This window comes from Salvelinus fontinalis, chromosome 37 (genome assembly GCF_029448725.1).
Source record: "Salvelinus fontinalis isolate EN_2023a chromosome 37, ASM2944872v1, whole genome shotgun sequence".
NCBI classification, from domain to species: domain Eukaryota; kingdom Metazoa; phylum Chordata; class Actinopteri; order Salmoniformes; family Salmonidae; genus Salvelinus; species Salvelinus fontinalis.
In genome coordinates this window covers 437,738-462,568 of record NC_074701.1, presented here as the reverse complement: position 1 = coordinate 462,568, position 24,831 = coordinate 437,738, and the positions used below count along the sequence as shown (strand labels likewise).

The window sequence follows — 24,831 nt, the reverse complement described above, 5'->3', positions numbered from 1 at the left end:
ATACCATTGTATTTTCCTGCCATGGTAGTGACCACAAAAACATTCTATATTTTTCATTTCATTTTTTTCATGAAACAAAATACCAATGTTTTGTACTAGCAGCATGTAGTGAAACATGAAAGCATGGTAGTTGTTTACAATGTATTATGATGGTCTGTGTCCCAACGTTTTTCAGGTAAAGCGACCAAAAACATAGTAATTTATGGTACTCACAAAATGCAACATTGACTACTCACTCTGCAATGGCAAAGCGTAGGCCTAGTACCCTCTTAAACCCCTTTAGCTCATAGTGAAAAACCACAACACATATGGTCTGGTAGTTTTGTTAATGCCATTTTACAGCTAGTTAGCTCCTTCACATGGTGTTATTGACTTTGGTATTATTGTGTGTAGCTATGTTTGCTAGCTAGCTAGCAAAGCCAGCCGGCCCAGAGAGAGCATTGCATTGTGGGTTTTGTAGTCGACTTGAGCTGGAACAGATTTACACAATGATTTTCACATTTTTGCTAACAACGTTGTTATAACGACAAAAGGAAAGATTAGTTATTGTTTTCGCACTGTTAATCATAGGAATTTGTGGTTTTGGGGTGGATTGTCCCTTTAAGGCAAAGCCCCTCATACTCACCGTCTTGTGTACAGGCCCCTAGTAGGTTGATGATGTTCTTGTGTTTCCCAATCATCTTCATCATCTCCATCTCTGACACAAGGTCAGACAGGTCTTTCTCTGTAGCATCGTCTGGAGGGGGAAACAAGGCATCACACACTACCCGCATCTCTTTCCCCATAACCCAGGACGCCCCAGCCCCTGTCTGTCCTACAGTCCAAGCAGACAAGCTTAATCTGTGCCGTTATTAAGCATGCTTCACTGACAGTGGTGGTCTGGATTACATTATAGCAGTATGACCACTAAACACAGGCCTCTATTCTTTCAGCAGCCAGGGAATTAAAAGACATTCAGTCAATCTGAAGTTATTATCTCCAGCAGCACATGAGTCTGTGTTTTCATGGGTCTGCTCGAGGCGACCGGTCAGTCAGACACAATGGCATCGGATTTATTCCGCTGTCAGCATCATTACCTGGGCCCCCGAGCCCCACCTCGACAACCCCTACATACAGGTACACACACACGTATGCACATATAGCCAGTGTATGTAGTGTACATAAGACATAAATAAGCAAACACACCCACGTACACACCCCAGCCACAACATACACCCCAACCCAGAGCTGGTGGCGGTGGCCCATATTTGAAATGGGTCAGAGGCTCAGCCCAGGGCTTACAGCTAGCAGGGCAGTATGTCACAGGGCTAGGGTTACACTGTGGAAATACTGAGATCGTGAGATCCCGCAGCCTACTGTGGGAGGGACAATCACGCACACACATGCACACATACACGTACAAACTGAGGGAAACACTCACACGTACCTTTCAGCATCTTCACGGCCACTGTGATGGCCTCCTTCGGCTTGTCCTTATCGATGCCTAACGCTTCAGCCATCACCACCTGGCCAAAGCAGCCCTCGCCCAGCGGCTTGCCCAGAGTCAACCTGTAGAGGAGAAAAAGGGAAACGTTAGAGAAACAGTTCATATTCAAACACCTGAGTCCTATTCATTAGGGCACACTCGCTGTTTAAGTCTGTTATCTTCTGTTTGGTGCCTATTAAATACATCCATAGGCAAATCAAAATAGATGCACAGACTAAAACAGTTTAGTGCCTTTATGTGCAACAGTTAGCAACCGGAACACAAACACCTATTGAAAACCCACTTAACTCTCTTATCTCTCTCTGTAGGACACATACTTAAACAGATTTGTAAAGGAGCGAAAAAAAGAGAGCGACAGAGAGAGAACAAGAGAGCGAGATTGAGAAAGCAATTGCAAGGGAGAGATAAAGAGAACGAGGAAGAGAGGTAAACAGAGCGAACAGGCACTAGGCCAGTGTTTTCCACGCTCCTCTCTCTCTCTCTCTCTGCCACTTCCTCTCCATTTCAATCAGATTGTGTGAGTGCTTAATTGGCTCGATGTGGTGGCAGAGGACTGTGCCAGGGCGGTAGGGACATAATGCCCTGATACAGGATTGATCCGATAACATTGAGGAGTTTACCACATCAGTCACCGGCTTCATTAATAAGTGCATCGATGACCTCATCTCCATAGTGACCGTACGTATCCCAACCAGAAGCCATGGATTACTCGCAACATCTGTACTGAGCTAAAGGCTAGAGCTGCCGCTTTCAAGGCGGAATATTAATCCGGACGTCTATGTGAAATCCCACTACGACCTCTGACGATCAAACAGGCAAAGCATCAATACTAGACTAAGAACGAATCCTACAACGCCGGTTCTGACACTCGACGGATGTGGTACGGCTTGCAAACTATCACGGATCACAAAGGGAAACCCAGCGGCGAGCTGCCCAGCGACGCGAGCCTACCAGACTAGCTAAATGCCTTCTATTGAGTTTATTTAATTTTTTTACAGGGACAGTGCATATTTATGTTTCAGTAAAAGTGCTGGTTTTAGTCAGTCAGCTAATTTTCAACCCCAGTCCCTGGGCAGGTTATTAAAAGCAATTACAATAACAATCTAGACAATCAGCGGTTAACACATGCAAAACAACATAGGACAAGCGACACGTAGCATGCAGAAAGAGCAATAGCACAAAAAGCCACAAAACAAAACACATAAAAGCAACAGTGTTTCCACACCTCACAAGCTATACTCGCTTCGAAGTAAGCAATACTGAACCATGCATGAGAGCACCAGCTGCTCCGGATGACAATGTGATCTCGCTTTCCGATGTAAGACCTTTAAACAGGTTAACAATCACAAGGCCGCGGAACCAGACATAATACCAGGATGGGTACTTAGAGCATGCGCTGACCTGCTGGCAGGTGTCTTCACTGACATGTTCAATCTCTCTGAACCAGTTGGTAATACCAACTTGTTTCATGCATACCACCATAGTCCAAAGCTTGGAAAAAGGCCAGTCCGACGTCCATCGTGCGCCAAGCGCAGGGAAGAAAGGACATGTACTTCCGCTCTTTGGTGTTTTATAACAGTCCCAGATTGCGCAATCGACTCCATTCAAATTGTCACCACTTACTGACATCTAGAGGAAGGCGTAGGCAGTGTTTGTATCCTCATAGCATTCACAGGGACCTAAAAACTGACCTGGGAGCAGAGGCCAAGATTTCTGAAATCTCACTCCATGTCAGGGAAAGTGCTGTAGAATGAGTTCTGTTTCACTCAGAGACATAATTCCAACGGTTATAGAAACTAGAGAGTGTTTTCTATCCAATAATAATAATAATATGCATATTGTACGAGCAAGAATTGAGTACGAAGCCGTTTAAATTGGAGACATTTTCCAAAAAAAGTGAAAACAGCACCCCCTGTCCTCATCAGGTTAAATACCTACAAGGAAATGAGGCACAGGTGCAATTAATAACTATAACAAGGGAAAAACAAAAGGTAAAAAAAGGCGCAATGGGGGAATCTAGTGACCAAAACAATCCTGGCCAAATCCTGACAGCCACTGCTCCAAAACTGCCATAAAAAAGCCAGACCACAGTTTGCAATTGCACATGTGGATAAAGATCGTACTTTTGAGAAATGTCCTCTGGTCTGATGAAACAAAAATATAACTGATTGGCCATAATGACCATCGTTATGTTTGGAGGAAAAAGGGGGAGGCTTGCAAGCCGAAGAACACCATCCCAACCGTGAAGCACGGAGGCGGAAGCATCATGTTGTGGGCGTGCTTTGCTGCAGGAGGGACTGGTGCACTTAGATGAAAATAGATGGCATCATGAGGGATGAAAATTATATGGGTATACAGTGATCCCTCGCCACTTCGCGGTTCACTTATCGCGGATTCGCTATTTCGCGGATTTTCAGAATGCATTTTTTTTTTTTTTTGGTGCATTGTGCTCTGCATTCTGATTCGCTAAAAACTCACTCCCGCTTCTTGTATCAAAACATGCTACGAATTGTGCTATCATTTTGTCGTCTCGTGCAGTTATGTGTACGTACATAAAACAGCTTGGCAAATTTACATTAAGTTGGCCAAATTATCTTGTAATTTCGAACATCTCCTAAACCCATAATGTCGACGAAACGCTCTGAAGAGCAGTGAAACGGCCTACACGTGAGTCACTGTATTTGTATACATGTAATAGTTGCTAACTGTAAAAAAAAAAAAAGTTTTCTATTTCGCGGATTTCACTTATCGCGGGTCATTTTCGGAACGTAACCCCCACGATAAACGAGGGATTACTGTATTGAAGCAACATCTCAAGACATCAGTCAGGAAGTTAAAGCTTGGTCTTAAATGGGTCTTCCAAATGGACAATGACCCCAAGCATACTTCCAAAGTTGGGGCAAAATGGCTTAAGGATAACAAAGTCAAGGTATTGGAGAGGCCATCACAAAGGCCTGACCCCAATCCGATAGAAGATTTGTGGGCAGAACTGAAAAAGTGTGTGCGAGCAAGGAGGCTTACAAACCTGACTCAGTTACACCAGCTCTGTCAGGAGGAATATGCCAAAATTCACCCAACTTATTGTGGGAAGCTTGTGGAAGGCTACCCGAAACATTTGACCCAAGTTAAACAATTTAAAGGTAATGCTACCAAATACTAATTGAGTGTATGTAAACTTCAGATGAAAGAAATAAAAGCTGAAATAAATCATTCTCTCTACTATTATTCTGACATTTCAAATTCTTAAAATTTAGTGGGGATCCTAACTGACCTAAAACGGGGAATTTTTACATGGATTAAATGTCAGGAATTGTGAAAAACTGAGTTTAAATGTATTTGGCTGAGGTGTATGTAAACTTCCGACTTGTATTTCTGTACAGACAGGAGTAGGCTAATTAGGCGTAATCATTTTGGCAATTTCATTCAACTTACAAGCTTTAAAGCCTATGGGACTCTTTCTGTTGGATTATTAAATGAATTGTCAGACACACAATCTATTTTAAGAAGAGCAATTTATTTATTTAACATAAAGCAATAAAAACATGCATTGTATTAAAGTCCACACAGCAAACGATTTTGAAGGCTAGTGCTTCTACAATAAATTACCACTAACAGCAGAAACATATAGGACAGAGCAAAAATGAACAGTAGATCTATAAGGCCTATAATAAAAACAAAAATAATTAAATTTAAAATAAAAAATATTGCTATTTTGATGCAGTGCTCGTGGCTTAAATACACATGTATCTGTGTGCCAGTTTCGACATCAATGTATCGGTGTTCATGGTCAGGCTTTTCGTGCAGGTAGCGAGTCAGCTTGGTGTCTGCATGGACTCTGAGGGGTACAGGGGCAGTGGTTTGGGCCCTTCACTTTTGGAGAAGATCCCCTAAATTCCTTTTCTTGGCAGGCGGTGGAGCATTCGCTCCATCGTTCGAGTCATCATTTTCCCCAGTCGCAGAAAACGGTTTTGAAGGTTATTTATTTTCACGATGGTCTTCATCCAAAACCGTCAATGTCCTGGATATCCAATTACCATCACAGCCCTAGTCCACACACACCCACACAGGTATGAAGAGGGCACATCAACGCCTCTTCCCCCTCAGGAGCCTGAACAGATTTGGCATGGGCCCTCAGATCCTCAAAAAGTTCTATTGCTGGATCATTGAGAGCAGCTTGACTGGCTGCATCACCAGAAAGGATGGACCTCATCCAGGACTTCTACAACAGGCGGTTTCAGATGAAGCTCAAAAAATTGTCAGACTCCAGCCACCCAAGCCATAGACTGTTCTCTCTGCTATCGCACGGCAAGCGTTACCAGTGCACCAAGTCTGGAACCAACAGGACTCTCAACAGCTTCTACCCCCAAGCCATAAGACTGCTAAATAGCTAATCAAATGGCTACCCGGAGTACCTGCATTGACCATTTCTTGCACTAACTCTTGCGCTGACTATGCACACACACACTGCACTCTACCCACACTTACTTACACTGCCATCCCAATACACACACACTACATACGCCCACACACACACACTACATACGCCCACACACACACACTACATACGCCCACACACACACACTACATACGCCCACACACACACACTACATACGCCCACACACACACACTACATACGCCCACACACACACACTACATACGCCCACACACACACACTACATACGCCCACACACACACACACACACACACACACACACACACACACACACACACACACACACACACACACACACACACACACACACACACACACACACACACACACACACACACACACACACACACACACACACACACTACTGTCCATTATCTATCCTGATGCCTAGTCAAATCAAAGTTTATTTGTCACATGCGCCGAATACAACAGGTGTAGTAGACCTTGTAGACAGTGAAATGCTTACTTACAGGCTCTAACCAACAGTGCAATTTCTAAGTTGAAAAAAGGGATTAGGTGAACAATATTTAAGTAAAGAAATACAAACAACAAATAAAACAACAGTAAAAAAAGACAGTGAAAAATAACAGTAGCGAGGCTATAACAGTAGCGAGGCTATATACAGGCACCGGTTAGTGGAGCTGATTGAGGTAGTAGGTATGGTAAAAGTGAGTGGGGTGGGCACACAATGCACCTTTTCCATTTGATTACCTGTTCAGGAGTCTTATGGTTTGGGGGTAAAAACTGTTGAGAAGCCTTTTGGTCCTAGACTTGGCACTCCTGTACCGCTTGCCATGCGGTAGTAGAGAGAACAGTCTATGACTGAGGTGGCTGGGATCTATTGTAGAGGTCCTGGATGGCAGGCAGCTTAGCCCCAGTGATGTACTGGGCCGTACGCACTACCCTCTGTAGTGCCTTGCGGTCGGAGGCTGAGCAGTTGCCATACCAGGCAGTGATGCAACCAGTCAGGATGTTCTCGATGTTGCAGTTGTAGAACCTTTTGAGGATCTGAGAACCCATGCCAAATCTTTTCAGTCTCCTGAGGGGGAATAGGTTTTGTCGATCCCTCTTCACGACTATCTTGGTGTGTTTGGACCATTCTAGTTTGTTGGTGACGTGGACACCAAGGAACTTGAAACTCTCGACCAGCTCTACTACCGTCCCGACAATTTTAATGGGGGCCTGTTCGGCCCGCCTTTTCCTGTAGTCCACGATCAGCTCCTTAGTCTTGCTCACATTGAGGGAGAGGTTGTTGTCCTAGCACCACACTGCCAGTTCTCTGACCTCCTCCCTATAGGCCGCCTCATCGTTGTCAGTGATCAGGCACTCCATGGTTGTGTTGTTAGCAAACTTAATGATGGTGTTGGAGTCGTGTTTGGTCACGCAGTTGTGGGTGAACAGGGAATACAGGAAGGGACTAAGTACACACCCTTGAGGGGACCCAGTGTTAAGAATCAGCGTGGCAGACGTGTTGTTGCCTACTCTTACAACCTGGGGGCATCCCATCAGGAAGTCCAGGATCCAGTTGCAGAGGGAGGTGTTTAGTCCCAGAGTCCTTAGCTTAGTGATGAGCTTTGAGGGTACTATGGTGTGCCCACGAAGTTGGTCCGTGCATTGGTCTGCGCATTTGGTCCGCGCATGCGTAGCATGCTTTGTGTACACGTGCCTGGTAATCCATCTGGCCCAGCGGCTTTGTGAATGTTGACCTGTTTAAAGGCTTTGTTTACATCGGCTACCGAGAGCGTTAACACACAGTCATCCAGAACAGCTGGTGCTCTCGGACATTCAGTGTTGCTTGCCTCGAAGCAAGCATAAAAGGCATTTAGCTCGTCTGGTAGGCTCGCGTCTCTGGCCAGCTCGCGCCTGAGTTTCCCTTTGTAGTCCGTAATAGTTTTCAAGCCCTACCACATCCGACGAGCGTCAGAGCCGGTGTAGTAGGATTCAATCTTAATCCTGTATTGACGCTTTGCTTGTTTGAATGTTCGTCTGAGAGCATAGCAAGATTTCTTATCAGCGTCCGGATTAGTCTCCCGCTCCTTGTGGAGTAATATACAGACGAAGTCGGAAGTTTACATACACCTTAGCCAAATACATTTAAAATCAGTTTTTCACAATTTCTGACATTTAATCCACGTAAAAAGTCCCTGTCTTAGTTCAGTTAGGATCACCACTTTATTTAAGAATGTGAAATGTCAGAATAATAGTTGAGAGAATGATTTATTTCAGCTTTTATTTCTTTCATCACATTCCCAGTGGGTCAGAAGTTCACATACACTCAATTAATATTTGGTAGCATTGCCTTTAAATTGTTTAACTTGGGCCAAACGTTTCAGGTAGCCTTCCACAAGCTTTCCACAATAAGTTGGGTGAATTTTGGGCAATTCCTCCTGACAGAGCTGGTGTAACCGAGTCAGGTTTGTAGACCTCTTTGATCACATAAGCTTTTTCAGTTCTGCCCACAAATTGGAAGTATGCTTGGAAGACCCATTTGCATCCAAGCTTTAACTTCCTGACTGATGTCGTGAGATGTTGCTTCAATATGTCCACATAATTGTCCTGCCTCATGATGCCATCTATTTTGTGAAGTGAACCAGACCCTCCTGCAGCAAAGCACACCCACAACATGATGCTGCCACCCCCGTGCTTCACGGTTGGGATGGTGTTATTCGGCTTGCAAGCCTCACCCTTTTTCCTCCAAACATAACGATGGTCATTATGGCCAAACAGTTCTATTTTTGTTTCATCAGACCAGAGGACGTTTCTCCAAAAAGTATGATCTTTGTCCCCATGTGCAGTTGCAAACCGTAGTCTGGCTTTTTAATGGCGGTTTTGGAGGAGTGGCTTCTTCCTTGCTGTGCGGCCTTTCAGGTTATGTCTATATTGGACTCGTTTTACTGTGGATATAGATACTTTTGTACCTGTTTCCTCCAGAATCTTCACAAGGTCCTTTGCTGTTGTTCTGGGATTGATTTGCACTTTTCACACCAAAGTACGTTCAGCTCTAGGAGACAGAACGCGTCTCCTTCCTGAGCGGTATAACGGCTGCGTGGTCCCATGGTGTTTATACTTGTGTACTATTGCTTGTACAGATGAATGTGGTACCTTCAGGCATTTGGAAATTTTTCCCAAGGATGAATCAGACTTGTGGAGGTCTACAATTTTTTTTCTGAGATCTTGGCTGATTTCTTTTGATTTTCCCATGATGTCAAGCAAAGAGGCACTGAGTTTGAAGGTAGGCCTTGAAATTCATCCACAGTTACACCTTCAATTGACTCAAATGATGTCAATTAGCCTATCAGAAGCTTCTAAAGCCATGACATAATTTTCTAGAATTTTCCAAGCTGTTTAATGGCTCAGTCAACTTAATGCATGTAAACTTCTGACCCACTGGAATTGTGATACAGTGAAATAAATAATCTGTCTGTAAACGATTGTTGGAAAAATGACTTGTGTCATGCACAAAGTAGATGTCCTAACCGACTTACCAAAACTATAGCTTGTTAACAAGAAATTTGTGGAGTGGTTAAAAAACTAGTTTACTTTCTCCAACCTAAGTGTATGTAAACTTCCGACTTCAACTGTAAATCTAAGTTACTCTCACTCAGTTTGCATAAAATTCTGGCACACTTTGTAATAGAAAGGTCTGAATAGCAACACATAGAATGTCTAATAGCTCTCCTTTATACACACAGGCATGTGCAGACACACACACACACTCCCCACCCCTAGACCAAGCCCCACACACTCCACAGCACTATTACTCATGGTCACAACACCTCCCTAACCTTTGACTCTTTGGTCATAGATTGACCCTCTGATCTTAGTTTGATTGACTGGTGGTGGCCCCGCCCCTGCAGCCCAGTCTTGCGGCTGTCTAAACATTCACACTGGCTCAGGGGCCTGAGGCCAGCACCCCATCACAGAAACACAATCCCTATTCTGTCCACATACATGCTTCCCAACTACCCCACCCCTAGCTCAATGGCACCCATTCTGCACTGGCCCACCACACATAATCAATGTTATTTTTCCTTTCACGCCACCACAAACGTTAGCATTCCTGAATGTTGTGCATTTCCAACACGGCCCCTGAGGCACTTGGGAATGACAGAGGAGGAGCGGAGGGGGATACAGATGAATGAAAGAGAGAGAGAGAGAGAGAGAGAGAGAGAGAGAGAGAGAGAGAGAGAGAGAGAGAGAGAGAGAGAGAGAAAAGAGCGAGAGAGACACACACACACACAGACAGGGAGAGAGAGAGAGAGGGCTCAATTGAGCATGCTAAGGAGAACATTTAGAATTTTCGCGTTTGCATTCCACCCATAACTCACACAACACAAACAGTTCCTTTCATTGGCACATCAATTACATTTGCTATAACTGACTTGGTCACTTTTTATTGCCATGCAACTTCAATTCTACTCGCGCGCAAACAGACAATCCCGAGTACAGAAAAGAACACATGAGAAATGATTTTCAGAGATAAGGGAATTCTTCTGGGAATGCTTTTGATCCCCTACTGTTAAATATTCACACTAACATGGCTTGGCCTTGTTACACCACAGGCGAAGGCATGTTAATTACCAAAGAGCCAGAGTGTGCTTTACGGCCTGGGTTTTCCCTATTGCTTAATATTAACAACAAAAGACCTCACCACAGCTAAATCACTACAGTGCATTCGGGAATTATTCAGACCCCCTTTTCCACATTTTTTTTACGTTACAGCCTTCGTCTAAAACGGATTCACACATTTTGTTTTACAAATCTACACACAACACCCCATAATGACAAAGCGAAAACAGGTTTGTTGAAGTTTTTGCAAATATATAAAGAAATACCTTATTTACACATTTATTCAGACCCTTTGCTATGGGACTCAAAATTGAGCTCAGGTGGATCCTGTTTCCATTGATCATCCTTGAGATGTTTCTACAACTTGATTGGAGTCCACCTGTGGTAAATTCAATTGATTGGGCATGATTTGGAAAGGCATAGACACCTGTCTATATAAGGTCCCACAGTTGACAATGCATGTCAGAACAAAAACCAAGCCATGAGGTCGAAAGAATTGTGGAAAAAATGTGGAGACAGGATTGTGTCGAGGCACAGACCTGGGGAAAAGTACCAAACCAGTGGAATAAGTTTGGAACCACCAATGCTCTTCCTAGAGCTGGCCGCCTGGCTAAACTGAGCAATCGGGGGAGAGCCTTGATGAGGGAGGTGACCAAGAACCCAATGGTCACCCTGACAGAGCTCCAGAGTTCCTCTGTGGAGATGGGAGAACTTTCCAGAAGGACAACCATCTCTGCAGCACTCCACCAATCAGGCCTTTATGGTAAAGTGGCCAGATGGAAGCCACTCCTCAGTAAAAGGCACATGACAGCCCATTTGAGATTTGCCAAAAGACACCTAAAGGACTCTCAGACCATGAGAAACAAGATTCTCTGGTCTGATGAAACCAAGATTGAACTCCTTGGCCTGAATGCCAAGTGTCACGTCTGGAGGAAACCTGGCACCATCCCTACGGTGAAGCAAGGTGGTGGCAGCAAAATGTGTGAATCCCTTTTAGAATAAGGCTGTAACGTAACAAAATGTTGAAACGGTCAAGGGGTCTGAATACTTTTCCGAATGCAATGCGTGTATAAGTGTTGTGTCCCTAAGCCTGACACTTTCCACTGAAGCTGATCAGGCCATTAGTTCAACTCGTAGGGACTAACTGTTCTGGTATGAGGCAAAGCAAACAGTCACAGCACAAACAGACAGACTATAGCCATGGCACACACACACTAGGGATGTGATACATGGAAACATTTTTCTTAACGTTTAAACAGTAATGTTTTATCGGTTTTCCGTTAAAACAATGAGGAAAATGCATAAAATTCCATGTGAATTCACAAAGCAGGAGAGAAAAAGAAAATGTTATAATTTATGCTGTTGCTGCTCTTGCTTTTCAGCTAGCGTCTCTCGGTTTGATGCAGTCAAGACAGGTACTATGTATTCAGATGAGGTGATGAATACCAAGCAATTAGTAAGTCTTCCAGCGCGAGTGGACTTGGCTGCTATCTCTCCCCCTCGTCACTCATAGATGCACACCGCACGGTCCCTCGTTCCCTGCTTGAGCTTCTCTTTCCTTTCTGCATTACATCTCTGGTTAATGAACTAGCAAAAATAATAAAATGGATACTCCTAACATTACAGCATTGTTGTTTGTTTTGGTATTTTCCCCTTTACGATGAGGACATGTTAGTGGTAGTTGTGTGATAACTGCAAACAACTAACATTGTTTTTATAGGCAAAAAAAAAAAATGTACATTCAGAATTTTGTTTCAACTTTTTCAACACAGGGTCCTGATCATTAGGCTGAACATTTGAAAATGTTTTGCAATAGAAAACAAAAAATGAGGGTTTCTTAAATGGACAAGTCCAGGTTGTCCCTTCCTCTTTCAGTCCCCCATTCTTCTGTTTTGTGCCTAATGAACACTACCCTGGTACAGTGTAGTACTCAGAAATGACTCATTGTTCTTTATCACAGTCATAGCCATTACTCACTGGTTAATCATTACAGATAATAAACCAAGTTCAATGGTGCTTAATGGTATATTACACCAGACAACAATAGTGCCTCATGTAACAGCCTGCTGATACAATCAGTTAGCTAAATGTTTGCATAAGTTGCCGTTATTATACCATGATGGGGGGGGGGGGGGGGGTAATCTGCTACTATAATGCATATAGTTAGGAGACAATTAAGTAAGGAGCAACTTTCACTTTAAATTGCGAAATCACTGCCTCAACCTCTTACAAATGGGACCCTGCACTGGATTCATTTCTGGGGGTGTTTGCAGTTAGGTAGAAATACTGTACATTCCAACTGAGCAAAAACCTCACTGACTGCAGCTTACGACAGTATGCAGCCAGCCTTGGGCCTCACCGATTCTCAGAGAAATACCTGAGGATAAAGCCACTGTAGGCCACATTCCAGGGGGTCTGTGAAAGCAGTTAAGCAACGCAAATTAACCAATGATTGAAAGACAAATGTCCTATATTGCAGTCTCGCATTGAGTCAGGCAGTGATGTAGTTACTGACATGGTAATCACGTATCTAGGCGTTGCGGGGTTTGCTGAGTGACTGCTATGTAGGAAGCCTGAAATGCAGCCATACCGACGAGGTGCCACACCCTATACCTCCCCCATCCCTATTCCTACTTCGGTTCCTGTCTCTGTCCCTCACCTGTCTCTGGAGAACTCCCAGCGTGGGTCCTCGGGGAGGTCATACTCTGGGATGGGGTCGTCGTGGCCAGCCGAGCTGCGTCGCGTGGTGATGCGGACCAATGGAGTGCTGGAGTTCATCGAGGAGCTGGAGTCATTTGACACCTGTAGGAGGAGACGGATTGGCTGATCACCCGTCTAGATACACTGGTCATATAAAAAAGACGTGTAGGTGGGTGTGTGTGCACGTGTCTCCATAACTAAAGATCAAATGACTGATATTGATTGATATTGTGCAAATCAACATATTTTCCTTCCCTTTTAAAAAACGAGTGAATGCATGTCAGTAATCATTAGAGTTGAGCAACAACTCAGTGCTAGGGAGTAACGTTCAATCTGATGAATGTGTCCATTTATCATGCTGTTGTCATTGTCCTCAGGGCTCCTATCTCCTTTCGTCCTGACCTTACCTTGACACAGGAACCACCCGTCTCTCGCAGGAATGTAATCCAACACTTTTTGTACCTCTTGGAGTTTGTGTTTTTCCCCTTGAGGGAAAAGCATCACTCACAGAGAAGTAGAGGAGCTAGAGCAGGAGCTAGAAGTGATGGATAACAGTGCTAACATGCTCAGACGCCATGCACTGTAGCTAGCCGTCTTTCAGTAGAGTTAACTGGGGCTTAGCACCTCAAGCAGTGCGATGTATTAGTTACAGTATTGTTATGAAAATCCACTTCCCATGAACAGCTACATTTCGTGGGCTCTCAAATTAGAGTACCAGTAACCCAAATGAGTAAGATCTATGTCAGGAGTACAAATTTGGTATAACTTTTTTTGTGTTTTCCGCTCTTGGTAGGTAAACTTTGGACTATTTTCTGTAATTTGCATATAAGTCTGAGTATATAGGGCTTTTCACACTGCTATACCCGAACCGAGCCAAACCGAGCTGTACTGAGCTGGCCTGGTTACACATCCACCATAGTAGCTGAAACCATGAAAATATAATATCCTAGTCAGTACAGTTTAGTTCGGGTCAGCGCGATAGTGTGAAAAAAGAATGATGTATGAATGCATGTGTGTGTGGAGTTTGTGTTTCTACGAGTGTTAAAGGCCTTGGAAACCCCTTATCTACTTTCTGTTACCTGGCGGCGCAGAGGTATCTGCTTGCTGAGTTTGTGGACTGCTGGCTGATTGCCAAAGTCAGGCTTCTTAGCCGTATTCCTCATCCGGCACACCACCACGATGACCACCATACAGGCGATCAGGAACACCCCGATGCAGTAGATGGCTATCTCCACGTAGTCAGGTGACATCAGACCCGTCACCGTATCTTCGTTACTGGCTGATGGGGGAGGGGAGAGGGTCAGGGAGGAATAAAAAGTGGAACGTAGAGGCACACACTGACTCTTGACACACGCACACACACGTAAACAAACAGACACGGACACACTACATCTGATAGACGCCCATGTATAAACAGAACACACGCCATGGAAACAACACACACACACACACACACACACACACACACACACACACACGTCAGCTCTAGATAGACAAACAAAACATAAATAATGACAAAGACGCACACGCAAAAAAAATACTCTCTCTCTCCTCCTCCTCTTCATCAAACAACCATCTACTTACTGCCCATCTAGGACAGACAGGAAATGCAATTGATATGAGAAGAGCGGGTAAACCAGATCAAAGGGGGCAAACACAGTCTGTTGGAGTTGCAGTAGTCTGTGCGTACTATGTGCCTACATTCAGGGCTACTTGACAACCACACATGCAGGGTGCAGACACACATTCTCTTTCTCTCAAATACACACGCATGCACTCACACACACACGCTTACTCTTGCTCTCTCCCTCTCTCTTTCACACACACGTCACACAGACACACTTCAGAGGGCAAACAAGTGAGTGGTGCCCTTTGTGGTTGTATATGGCCTGAGCTTCCTGTCTGAAAGAAACGGGTGTGGGTCTGTCTCTGAGTGACTATAGGACCACAGCCTGTTCCATAATGCATGCCATCTACCCACAGCTACAAACAAGGCCCTTGTAATGTGCAGTCAGGGGGAAATAATAACATGTAGGAACCTTTCTCCTGTCAGCATTGTATCCCCTGGTCCAAAAATCACAGCAAACAGCCGCAACATTGACAGCAGGCAGCGCCATGCAGGCAGCGCCATGCAGGCGCCACCAGAGCAGCTACGTGGAACTAGAGCAATAAATTAAAGATATTATTCCCAAAGGAATTATTATTCGGCTGCCTGTGATCATTTTACTTTGTTTAGAGACAAAACAAGGCCATTTTCAGAGAGTACATAAAGGCAGTGTTTTCAAAATGTGCTGTCAGCTGTCGGCTAAACAGCCAACAACAGACATTGTCACCCGGCTACTTTTTCCACTTCATAAATGAACTAGGCTTCTTTTCAATTAAAACGTTTAAAGTCACAAGTCAGTCAAGTCCGTATATCTTTCTCCCGCTAGAATGAACTATACGCATGTTCTAGTGATCAACCGTCGGTCACAAAGCGAGCGATGATAGTAGTTTGCAGGCCAAACCGTTCGGACGCTACAGACGATCTTGTGAGAAGACCAATTTTTGGGATGTCTCATGGTCTGACAAATTCCACTCTAGCTCGGTCACCTTTCCTCGCAGATGGGGTGGTGCGACATAGGCGGATGCGGTGGATTGATACGCATCCAATGCACAAAAAAAACATCTCAGCTTAAACTGAGTTTTGGGGGAATTTTTGTATTATGCTAATCCGATTTGGACATTGACCTTAGAGGGTTAAGAAGATTTACAACACACCATGTAATGATTCCAAATATCTCATGATGATGTGTTTCAATACTCCAGCAAAGTTAAGATTTCGTCTCCCTCGAGTTGGTGACAGCTCAGTTGCCACTAGTTTTGGTTTTATAACGCACTTCATTTCAACAGCGGTTACGGGTTGCTCGCGAACAAATTGCTCTTTTTTTATTTGCCTCCCTAGTTTACATGATGGTAGGCTACTACTACTTTTTGGCAATTATCTGCAGATAAATTCTGAAAACATTTGATGACGGTGTTTGATGACGAACATTTGATCACTGCAGGAACAATAGGTAGTGGAGAGAGAGCCTCATTCTGGTCCAAAATATGCTAAAAGAAAACAGATTGAAGGTTATAAAACAAATGTCATGATACTTGGCATTATTGAAGATATTTATATAGGACTACTGATTTGATTAAAGTGTCGACAATGGAATAGTCAACTGTTGCTTTCTGTTTAGCAAAGCCCATGTTTAACACCTGCCTTTCTTCAATCAAACCTATAGGTCTATTAACGGGTGTTTGACTTTATAAAAGTGGGGCTGCACAATCTGTCGAGGGGTCTGGGGTTACTCCCCCTGAAAAGTTGTGTATTTAAAAAAAAATCCCCTGCAATTCTATATTGTTTCTCAACAGGGAATCCATGTTCACTTTTCAGAATACAACTTTTTTCTTAGGTTTTTGCAACAATAAATTCAATTGAAAGAGTAGACTAGACTAGTTTTTCTGACTACATTACTAAGAGAAGGTTTAATGTTAAAAAGGTTCTTACTTAGAAAATAGTCCTGATCATATAGGCCTAGACGATATCCAAAACGACTAACAACACACTGAATCCATACATTTTCAGTAATATTTATTGTAAAGTCATGTCTTTCTACTCAATACCACAATTACTCTTACCAATATGGGAGGTAAAGTCGGTTAAGTATTCAATAATTTAGCTGTGTATTTCGGATGGATTCAAGGCATTAGAATGTTACATAGGCCACCAAAATAAAGCTGGTTCACAAAAGAAAATCACGGTGGCAAAGACACAGACGAACTCGCGCCGACACAAAGAGACACACAGACATTTAAAACACACACACCCACTCGCGCAGACACAGGGAAACACACATACATTTAGACACACACACACACTATATCAAATACATTGAATACATTGAAAAAAATATGATAATTAAGAAAGTCAAGCCATAAGTATTGAGGCTGTGACTTTTTTTTTTCTTTTGTATTATCTCAAGGAGAAATAATAAAAAGGAAATAAATTATCAGACCCAGGAAAGAAGCCATGAGGGAATTGGCATCCAATCTCAGGGCACCCACTAACACCAACAGACAATATCATCAAGACAGACAGACACCCTGCTTTTATAAAAACATGCAGTCCGATCCAAAATGTCCCAACTTTCCCCGAGAACCAGGAGAGAGAAAGAGATACGATGTGAAAAAGAGAAAGAAACGAGGGAGGAAGTGGAGAGAGACAAAACCCCATGAGTAAGGAGATACAGTGCATTCGTAAAGTATTCAGACCCCTTGAATTGTCCCACACTTTTTCCACAATTCTTTCGACCTCATGGCTTAGTTTTTGTTCAGACATGCATTGTCAACTGTGGGACATTATATAGACAGGTGTGTGCCTTTTCAAATTATGTCCAATCAATTGAATTTACCACAGGTGGACTCCAATTAAGTTTAAGATACATCTCAAGGATGATCAATGGAAACAGGATGTACCGGAGTTCAATTTCGAGTCTCATAGCAAAGGGTCTGAATACTTATGTAAATAAGGTATTTCTGTTTTTAATTTTTTATATATTTGCTGAAACTTCTAAAAACCTGTTTTCTCTTTGTCATTATGGGGCATTGTGTGTAGATTGATGAGGGAAAAAAATATGTGATACATTTTAGAATTGCTGTAATGTAACAAAATGTGAAAAGAGGGGTGTGAATACTTTCCGAATGCACTGTATAAATAAATTATATATATTTTTTAAATATATTTTCCTTTATTATTTTCCCCTAACCCTACCATCCCTCCCCTAATTGGAATAAACTAATGAACAACAACACTTAGGGTTCTACTTCCACCTTATACATACTATATACATTTTACAGTAGTTATCTTTTGTTTGATTTTGTCCCATCCTTCAGCTCCAATCAACCCCCCTTATATCTCTAAACACCATCCAGTTTTGATTTATATTTTCCATATATTTTTTAACTCTGTTGTGATGTTTCACAAAAGTTCTGAACCTTTCAATTATCATATATTCTACTGACTGTAAATTAAAGACAAAATGGTTTGCTAAGAGTATTATTATATTATTGCTCGACTGACTATAACTGTGTTTGAATACCCATACTAACATTCTGTATACTACATACTTAATGAGTGTGCGCTTGTCTACCGGAATTTGATGCTGTTGCTATTCAACCTCTTACTATCTTGTTAGCATAACATATTACTAGCTAGACATTTTACGACTTCGGATGTGTTGGTAAATTCAATCTGGAGTGCCAGAGTGTGCTCAGAGTGCGCTCTGGGCGTTAGTAAGTTCAGAGCATTTCACTATCGGAGCTTTCAGAGCACGCACTGGACGCCAGTCAAGCACCCAAGCTAACTGGCAAACATTGGCTAGCTACTTCCGGACACAAATGAGAGAACACCTCACTCGCACTAGCAGAGCTTGTTAAGCTCTTTTCGTGTTATCCAGAGCGTTGGTGACTGTAACTAACTGGCAACAATTGAATTACGCTTTATTTGCCGACTTTTACTGACACCGGCCATATTCAACGGATGAAGAGCATTAGCAAATGATTCAGTTATTCTGCGCTCTGGCACACTCAGACGAGTGCTCTGGAATCCGAGTAGATAGCCAGAAGGAATTTACGAACGCACCTGAATTAACAATGTCAATTGAGAACGCACACAACTAGGAATGAGTTGAATAATCAAGTCAATAAACATTGGGTAGTTAGTTAGATAGCATCTAGTTCATATACTGGCAAGTTCGATGAAATAGTAACCAACTAACGTTAGGTAGCTAGCTAATACCAGTACATACTGCTGAAATGATATGCTATGCAGTTCGTAAGGATAGCGTAGCCAACATAACGTGTAAAGTAACTTGTTTGAAAAGCCATCACTTTATTACTTTGCTCAACATTTTCTTAACATTTGTCATAATTAGTTAAAACTTCTTCAGGATCAGTGGGTCCCCTGCGGGACGTTGAGCTAACATAGGCTAATGCGATTAGCATGAGGTTGTTAGTAACAAAAACATTTTCCAGGACATAGACATTTCTGATATTGGCAGAAAGCTTAAATTCTTGTTAATCTAACTGCACTGTCCAATTTACAGTAGCTATTACAGTGAAATAATACCACGCTGTTGTTTGAGTAGAGGGCACAGCTTTGAACATGAAAAGTTATTAATAAACAAATTAGGCACATTTGGGCAGTCTTCATACAAAATTTTGAACAGAAATGCAATGGTTCATTTGATCAGTGTAAAACTTTACACATACACTGCGGCCATCTAGTGGCAAAAATCTAAATTGCACCTGGGCTGGAATAATACATTATGGCCTTTATCTTGTAATCTGAATAAAGGGAAAAATGACATTCTTGAACATGGGGTGAGACATTCTTACTAATCTGCGAGAGAACCAGTTCAGATTTAAGTATAACTTTTGTGTGACTGAAGCCTTTAGTGAGAGGCCTAATGATTTTATATTAAATTATTTCTGCCCTCCGAATTCATATTCATATAAATAAGCCAGTTTAATTTTGTTTGACTTGCCGTTCCAAATAAAATTGAATATTTTTGCTCATATAATTTTAAAAATAAGTCGCTAGGTGTAGGCAATGCCATACGCAAATTAGTAAACTGAGATATGACTAAAGAGTTAAATCAGGGTGATTTTTCCACAAATATACATATCTTATCTATTTTTGACAACTTTCTATTCAAATGTATTGTAGCGAGATCATTTATTTAGTTTGGGATGTGAACACAGAGTATATCCACTTCACCGTCAGACCATTTTATTGGTAACCTACACAGTAATGTAAAAGTTACATTTTTTAGTGATCCAATACGTAATATAGTAGTACACATCATAATTTGGTTGTAGTCCAGTGAGTTTAAAAAAGTATCTGGAAAAAGTCAAGGGGTCTGAATACTTTCTCGAATGCACTGTACTTGAGCCATTCGGGGAAGTCGACTCTGGAGCCGACTCTGGAGCCGCTCTGGAGTTATAATAAGCCTTTATTAGGCCCCTAGCTTTCAAAACGTCGCCAATCAAGATAACAGAATATATGGAATACATATTCCTGCTCTAGTATAGACCCTTTTCCAGTACACGACACACTGATGTCACGTACAGATGCGTGCGACTCTTGGCAGCAGTAAGAAAGCCATCACCATCACCATCTGCGCCCATTAAACATAACCTAGATTTACACTTTGTATTACTTCTAAACAAAATAACTTTGAGGTTCTCATACACTTACAATGTTGTTTTGATTCTTGCTTGAACAGTTGCTAAGATTATATTTGGTTGTGCTCTTTGCCAAATAACTATTTTGGATACAGCAGTTGTTAGCTAGCATGCTAATGCTCATTGACATAGGCTGTAGCAAAAGCTAGCCAATGAGTATAATGCAGTTGATTTGCGATGATGACATAAACATTATATTATGCAGGACATTCATACGAGCCTTAAAATCCAATTATAATCAAAACGTAGTGTGAAATGTACTCATAAGCAACATGTAAATAAGAACTCCCCGTTGTTCTGCCAACAACTTGCGCGCATCGCCCTCTGTGCGGCAATGTTAAACACAGAAAGGGGTCTATTACACTGAGTTTAGATGTTGAGTTGTTGACTGTAAGTTCATCATAGTAATCTGATATTTACATTTTTATTTTACCTGTTTTTCTCCCCAATTTCGTGGTATCCAATTGGTAGTTACAGTCTTGTCCCATCGCTACAACTCCCGTACGGGCTCAGGAGAGACGAAAGTCGAGAGCCCTGCGTCCCCTGAAACACGACCCAGCCAAGCCGCACTGCATCTTGACACAATGCCCGCTTAACCCGGAAGCTAGCCTTACCAATACGTTGGAGGAAACACCGTACACTGGCGACCGTGTCAGCGTGTATGTGCCCGGGAAGCCACAGGAGTCACTAGAGCGCAGGATCTTTAGTGGCACAGCTAGCACTGTGATGCAGTGCCTTAGACCGCTACGCCACTCGGGAGCCCTATGATATTTTGTTATTTCGTTAAGTTAGGTTGTTTTCACTCCAGAGCGACTTTTCACTTCTCTGTTCTTCTTCCCATAGAAATGATCGAAATAACTTTATTGACTGAACATTGAACCATTAGTGGACAACATTGATAGAGAAAAGGGGGAAAGGGAGCGCAGTATAGTTGAGTGTATATACCTGGAAGCACCGTCAACCAAGCAGTGTGATAGGAGATCCCAATAGAATTGCCCGCCAAGCACGTATACTCCCCAGCATCCTCGTAAGTGACATTGGGGAGGTAGAGGACTTCAATCTCCTTGTCCGTGGTGTTAACACCTGCGGTCTGGGAGAGGGAGAGGAGGCAGGGTGGAGGACGATGAAAAGGAGGAAAGGAAGGGGGGGGGGGGTGGAGAATGGGACAGGAGGGGTGGAAGAAGGAGGAGGAAGACAAAGGGAGGGAGGATGCAGGAAAAGAAGGGAAGATGAAGGATTCGAGGAGAGGATGGATATTTGAGGATAGGGGGAGTTGAAATGGAAGAAAGTAAGATAAAGGGAAAGGAGTCGGAGTAAGAATAGAGGGGAGGGAAGAAGAGAGCAGGAGGAAGCAGATGTAACAATTAAATCCACAACACCAGGAGAGAGGAGAAGCTGGATGGCGTCCATCACTGGTAGGAGAACTGGTGACCCATATATAGAGATAGATGGGAGGAGCTTTCAAAACAAACAGGAAGAGCACCTCGTACCACAGGGAAAAATAGGAAACACAATACACAAAAACACTGTAAAGAAAATCCCTTCACCCACAACACCAGAGCCCAATAGTAAGTCCACACCAGGCCTGTGTATGCATGGTGCACACAACCACAGAAGGAGAAGATATGGAGATCACCCAACTGCAGCACCCAACACTAGCCTGTACACTGACACATCACACCTTTCAACTGAGAGAGCGAGAGAGATGAGGCACGTGATGGACATGGCAGGTTAGTGCATGGGTGTGCAGGTCCAGTGGGCATTTCCATGGCTGTACAGTCACAGTCAGACACAGTACAGTAGAGTAGCTGGGAGTAAAACAGTAGAACACTGGGAGAGAGTAGGTCAGTCCACAACCCAGCAGGAACCAAGACCAGCACACCACCAAACCACACTGAACCAGGTCAGAGACAATAAAGGAGGGTGTCAACAGAGGTCAAGGGTCAGGCGTCAGTGGTTACCTGGGATGACGGTCAGCCAGCCCGACTGGTTGACCGCCCCTATATAATTGGAGACTTTACAGGTATACTCTCCGGCATCCTCCTCGGTCACGTTGGTGAGCGTGAGCACCTCCACGTCCGAGCTATTGATGCCCGAGCGCTGGAGTGTGTGAGCCACACACATACAAGAACACGCATGTGCACACACACACACACGGCAGCAAGGGGACAAAACACAGAAAAGCCTGTTAACTGTCACATCTGCAATCTAAGTGCAGGGAGAGGAGAGTAAAGGAGCCGCCACCCAGACAGGAACACAGCTAGAGTGCTCCAGTAGTATAGAGGGAAAATTAGTATTTTTTATTCTTCGTAGAGGGGGAAAACGTAGTTTTCTTTCAGTTTCACTCTCTTATAGGAAGACAAATTGGACACTAACAAAAAGATTTTACGAATGGCAAAAAGGTCAGCTGAAAACATAACAATTATCAGCCTACACTTTGAAGAAAAAAAATATTTAAAGGAATATGTCACAGGAAGGAGGAGCCAATAATTTTCACCGCTCAGGTCAGAACAGCCAATGAGTGGCCATGGAGGGCTGGAAAGTACCTTTAGGACGCGGACGTAGGAGTGTCCGTCTGGGCCAGTGCGACTACCATTCTTCTGGATGTGCTGCAGCCACTGGATGTGGGGCTGAGCGTCGCTGTACACCTTACACACGAAGCGTGCGTCTTCCCCCACTTGCACACTGGTGTTGGCTGGCAGCCCTGCTTGGAGAATGGGCCGATGGGGGGACCGTTCTAAGATGGAGAGAGAAAAGGGGAAGATGTGATATGATGAGTTATGTTAGTTTGTGCATTGAGACTTCACCATGGCCATTTCAAACTCCAACCTTGCTCTGTACACCCTTAAGGAATAGACAGGTTTGTATTACTAATGTCAATGACAGTCAATTGATCAACTAAGCTCGATCACCACCGGGTACCTTGAGACTAAGCATTAAGACACAGACACTTTATGTGTAAGGAACTGAAAACAAGCACAGAATACTAGCCAAAAGTCTGATGCAAATGCTGGGGACAGTATGGTAAAAAGAACTGTTCTTACTCTTGTGTTTTTTAGTCTTGTGTTTAAAAAGAACTCTTCTAGATGCTTGTGTTTTTTAAGTTTTGAGGCTGTGAAGGGGGCCTGGTCTGGACGTTTAGGGTAACAGTGGACACGTGTGAATATTCCACATCCGGGAGACAAGCAGAGTCAAGACAAGAGAAGTGCCCATCTCTTATCACCACACCACTTAGATTATTCACACAACACAAAGAGGAGTTATCTCTACTGATAAGGACTAAACACAGCTGTAGTAGGAGTTGAATCTAAAAACTCACTTCAGTCACTTTCTGAGCCGATGCTATTTCAAAATGCCTTTTATTGCAAAATGTTGGCAACTTTGGCAACTATTTTTGAAGTACTGTAAGTAAACATTAGCAGAAACTGTGGCCTGGTAAGGGTTAAAATATATAGCCACGCTCCGACTCAAATATGCACCAGTCTTGGAGAAACACCTTCATTTTCCTTCACTAAAAACTATCTGCGTTCTTTTGCAAGCAAACATTTGGCCTGCAAATCCAAACAGAGCAAGACCTGCCGAACAATGCCCCCTTTCACACACTACCCTACCACTGCCTCCCCTTCACAACAACCCCCAGGCACTGGATGGGTTAAAGAAGGAGGGCTTTTAGGTGGGGAGAGGTGACAGAGAAAGGAGAGGAGGGGGAAGGGGTGGGAGAATAACAAGAGGGAATAAATGGAGCTTAACAGATGGAGACTGAAAAGAGAAAGCGAGAGGGGTGAAGAGGTTGAATAAAAAAAAGGAAGGTCGAGAGAATACCCACTGGGCACACACTGGTTGAATCCACGTTGTTTCCACGTCATTTCAATGAAATGACATTGAACCAACGTGGAATAGATATTGAATTGACGTCTGTGCCCAGTGGCTACTTCCATGCCTGTCTGTCTGTCAGTCAGAGGTTTGCCAATAGTCCTCTGCCTCTGTGCTCTCTGTCTGTCAGCCAGTAGGCCAAAGTGCTACTCTCTCTCTCTCTGTCAGATCAGAGGATTCCCACCCCTCCCTTGTCTCTATCTCTTTTCCCCTCCTCCCTATGCATTCCTTTGGCTCAGCGTGCTTATTTTCCCCGCCCCTCCTCCTTCCACCCCTCTCGCTCACATGCACACCTCTCTCTGTCTCTCAATCACTCTCTCTCTCTGTCTCTCTCACACACACACACACACACACACACACACACACACACACACACACACACACACACACACACACACACACACACACACACACACACACACACACACACACACACACACACACACACACACACACACACACACATATTAACATGGAG

The 24,831-nt window shown here is 43.3% G+C and overlaps 1 protein-coding gene across 8 annotated transcripts in view; it reads right to left on the bottom strand.

The window, feature by feature from the left end:
• Window positions 1-24,831, bottom strand: part of fgfr2 (fibroblast growth factor receptor 2) — a 170,819-nt gene that overhangs the window by 37,855 nt on the left and 108,133 nt on the right. For 5 of the 8 annotated variants that reach the window (XM_055901661.1, XM_055901659.1, XM_055901660.1 and 2 more), the window contains 6 exons: window positions 23,027-23,217; window positions 21,426-21,570; window positions 14,282-14,487; window positions 13,168-13,310; window positions 1,427-1,548; window positions 626-736 (listed from right to left, as the gene is read on the bottom strand). In XM_055901661.1, coding sequence (XP_055757636.1) covers window positions 626-736; window positions 1,427-1,548; window positions 13,168-13,310; window positions 14,282-14,487; window positions 21,426-21,570; window positions 23,027-23,217 — 918 coding nt within the window. Of the gene's footprint in view, window positions 1-625; window positions 737-1,426; window positions 1,549-13,167; window positions 13,311-14,281; window positions 14,488-21,425; window positions 21,571-22,441; window positions 22,581-23,026; window positions 23,218-24,831 lie in introns of all 8 variants that reach the window. The other 3 variants (XM_055901666.1, XM_055901665.1, XM_055901664.1) reach the window with 3 other exon arrangements.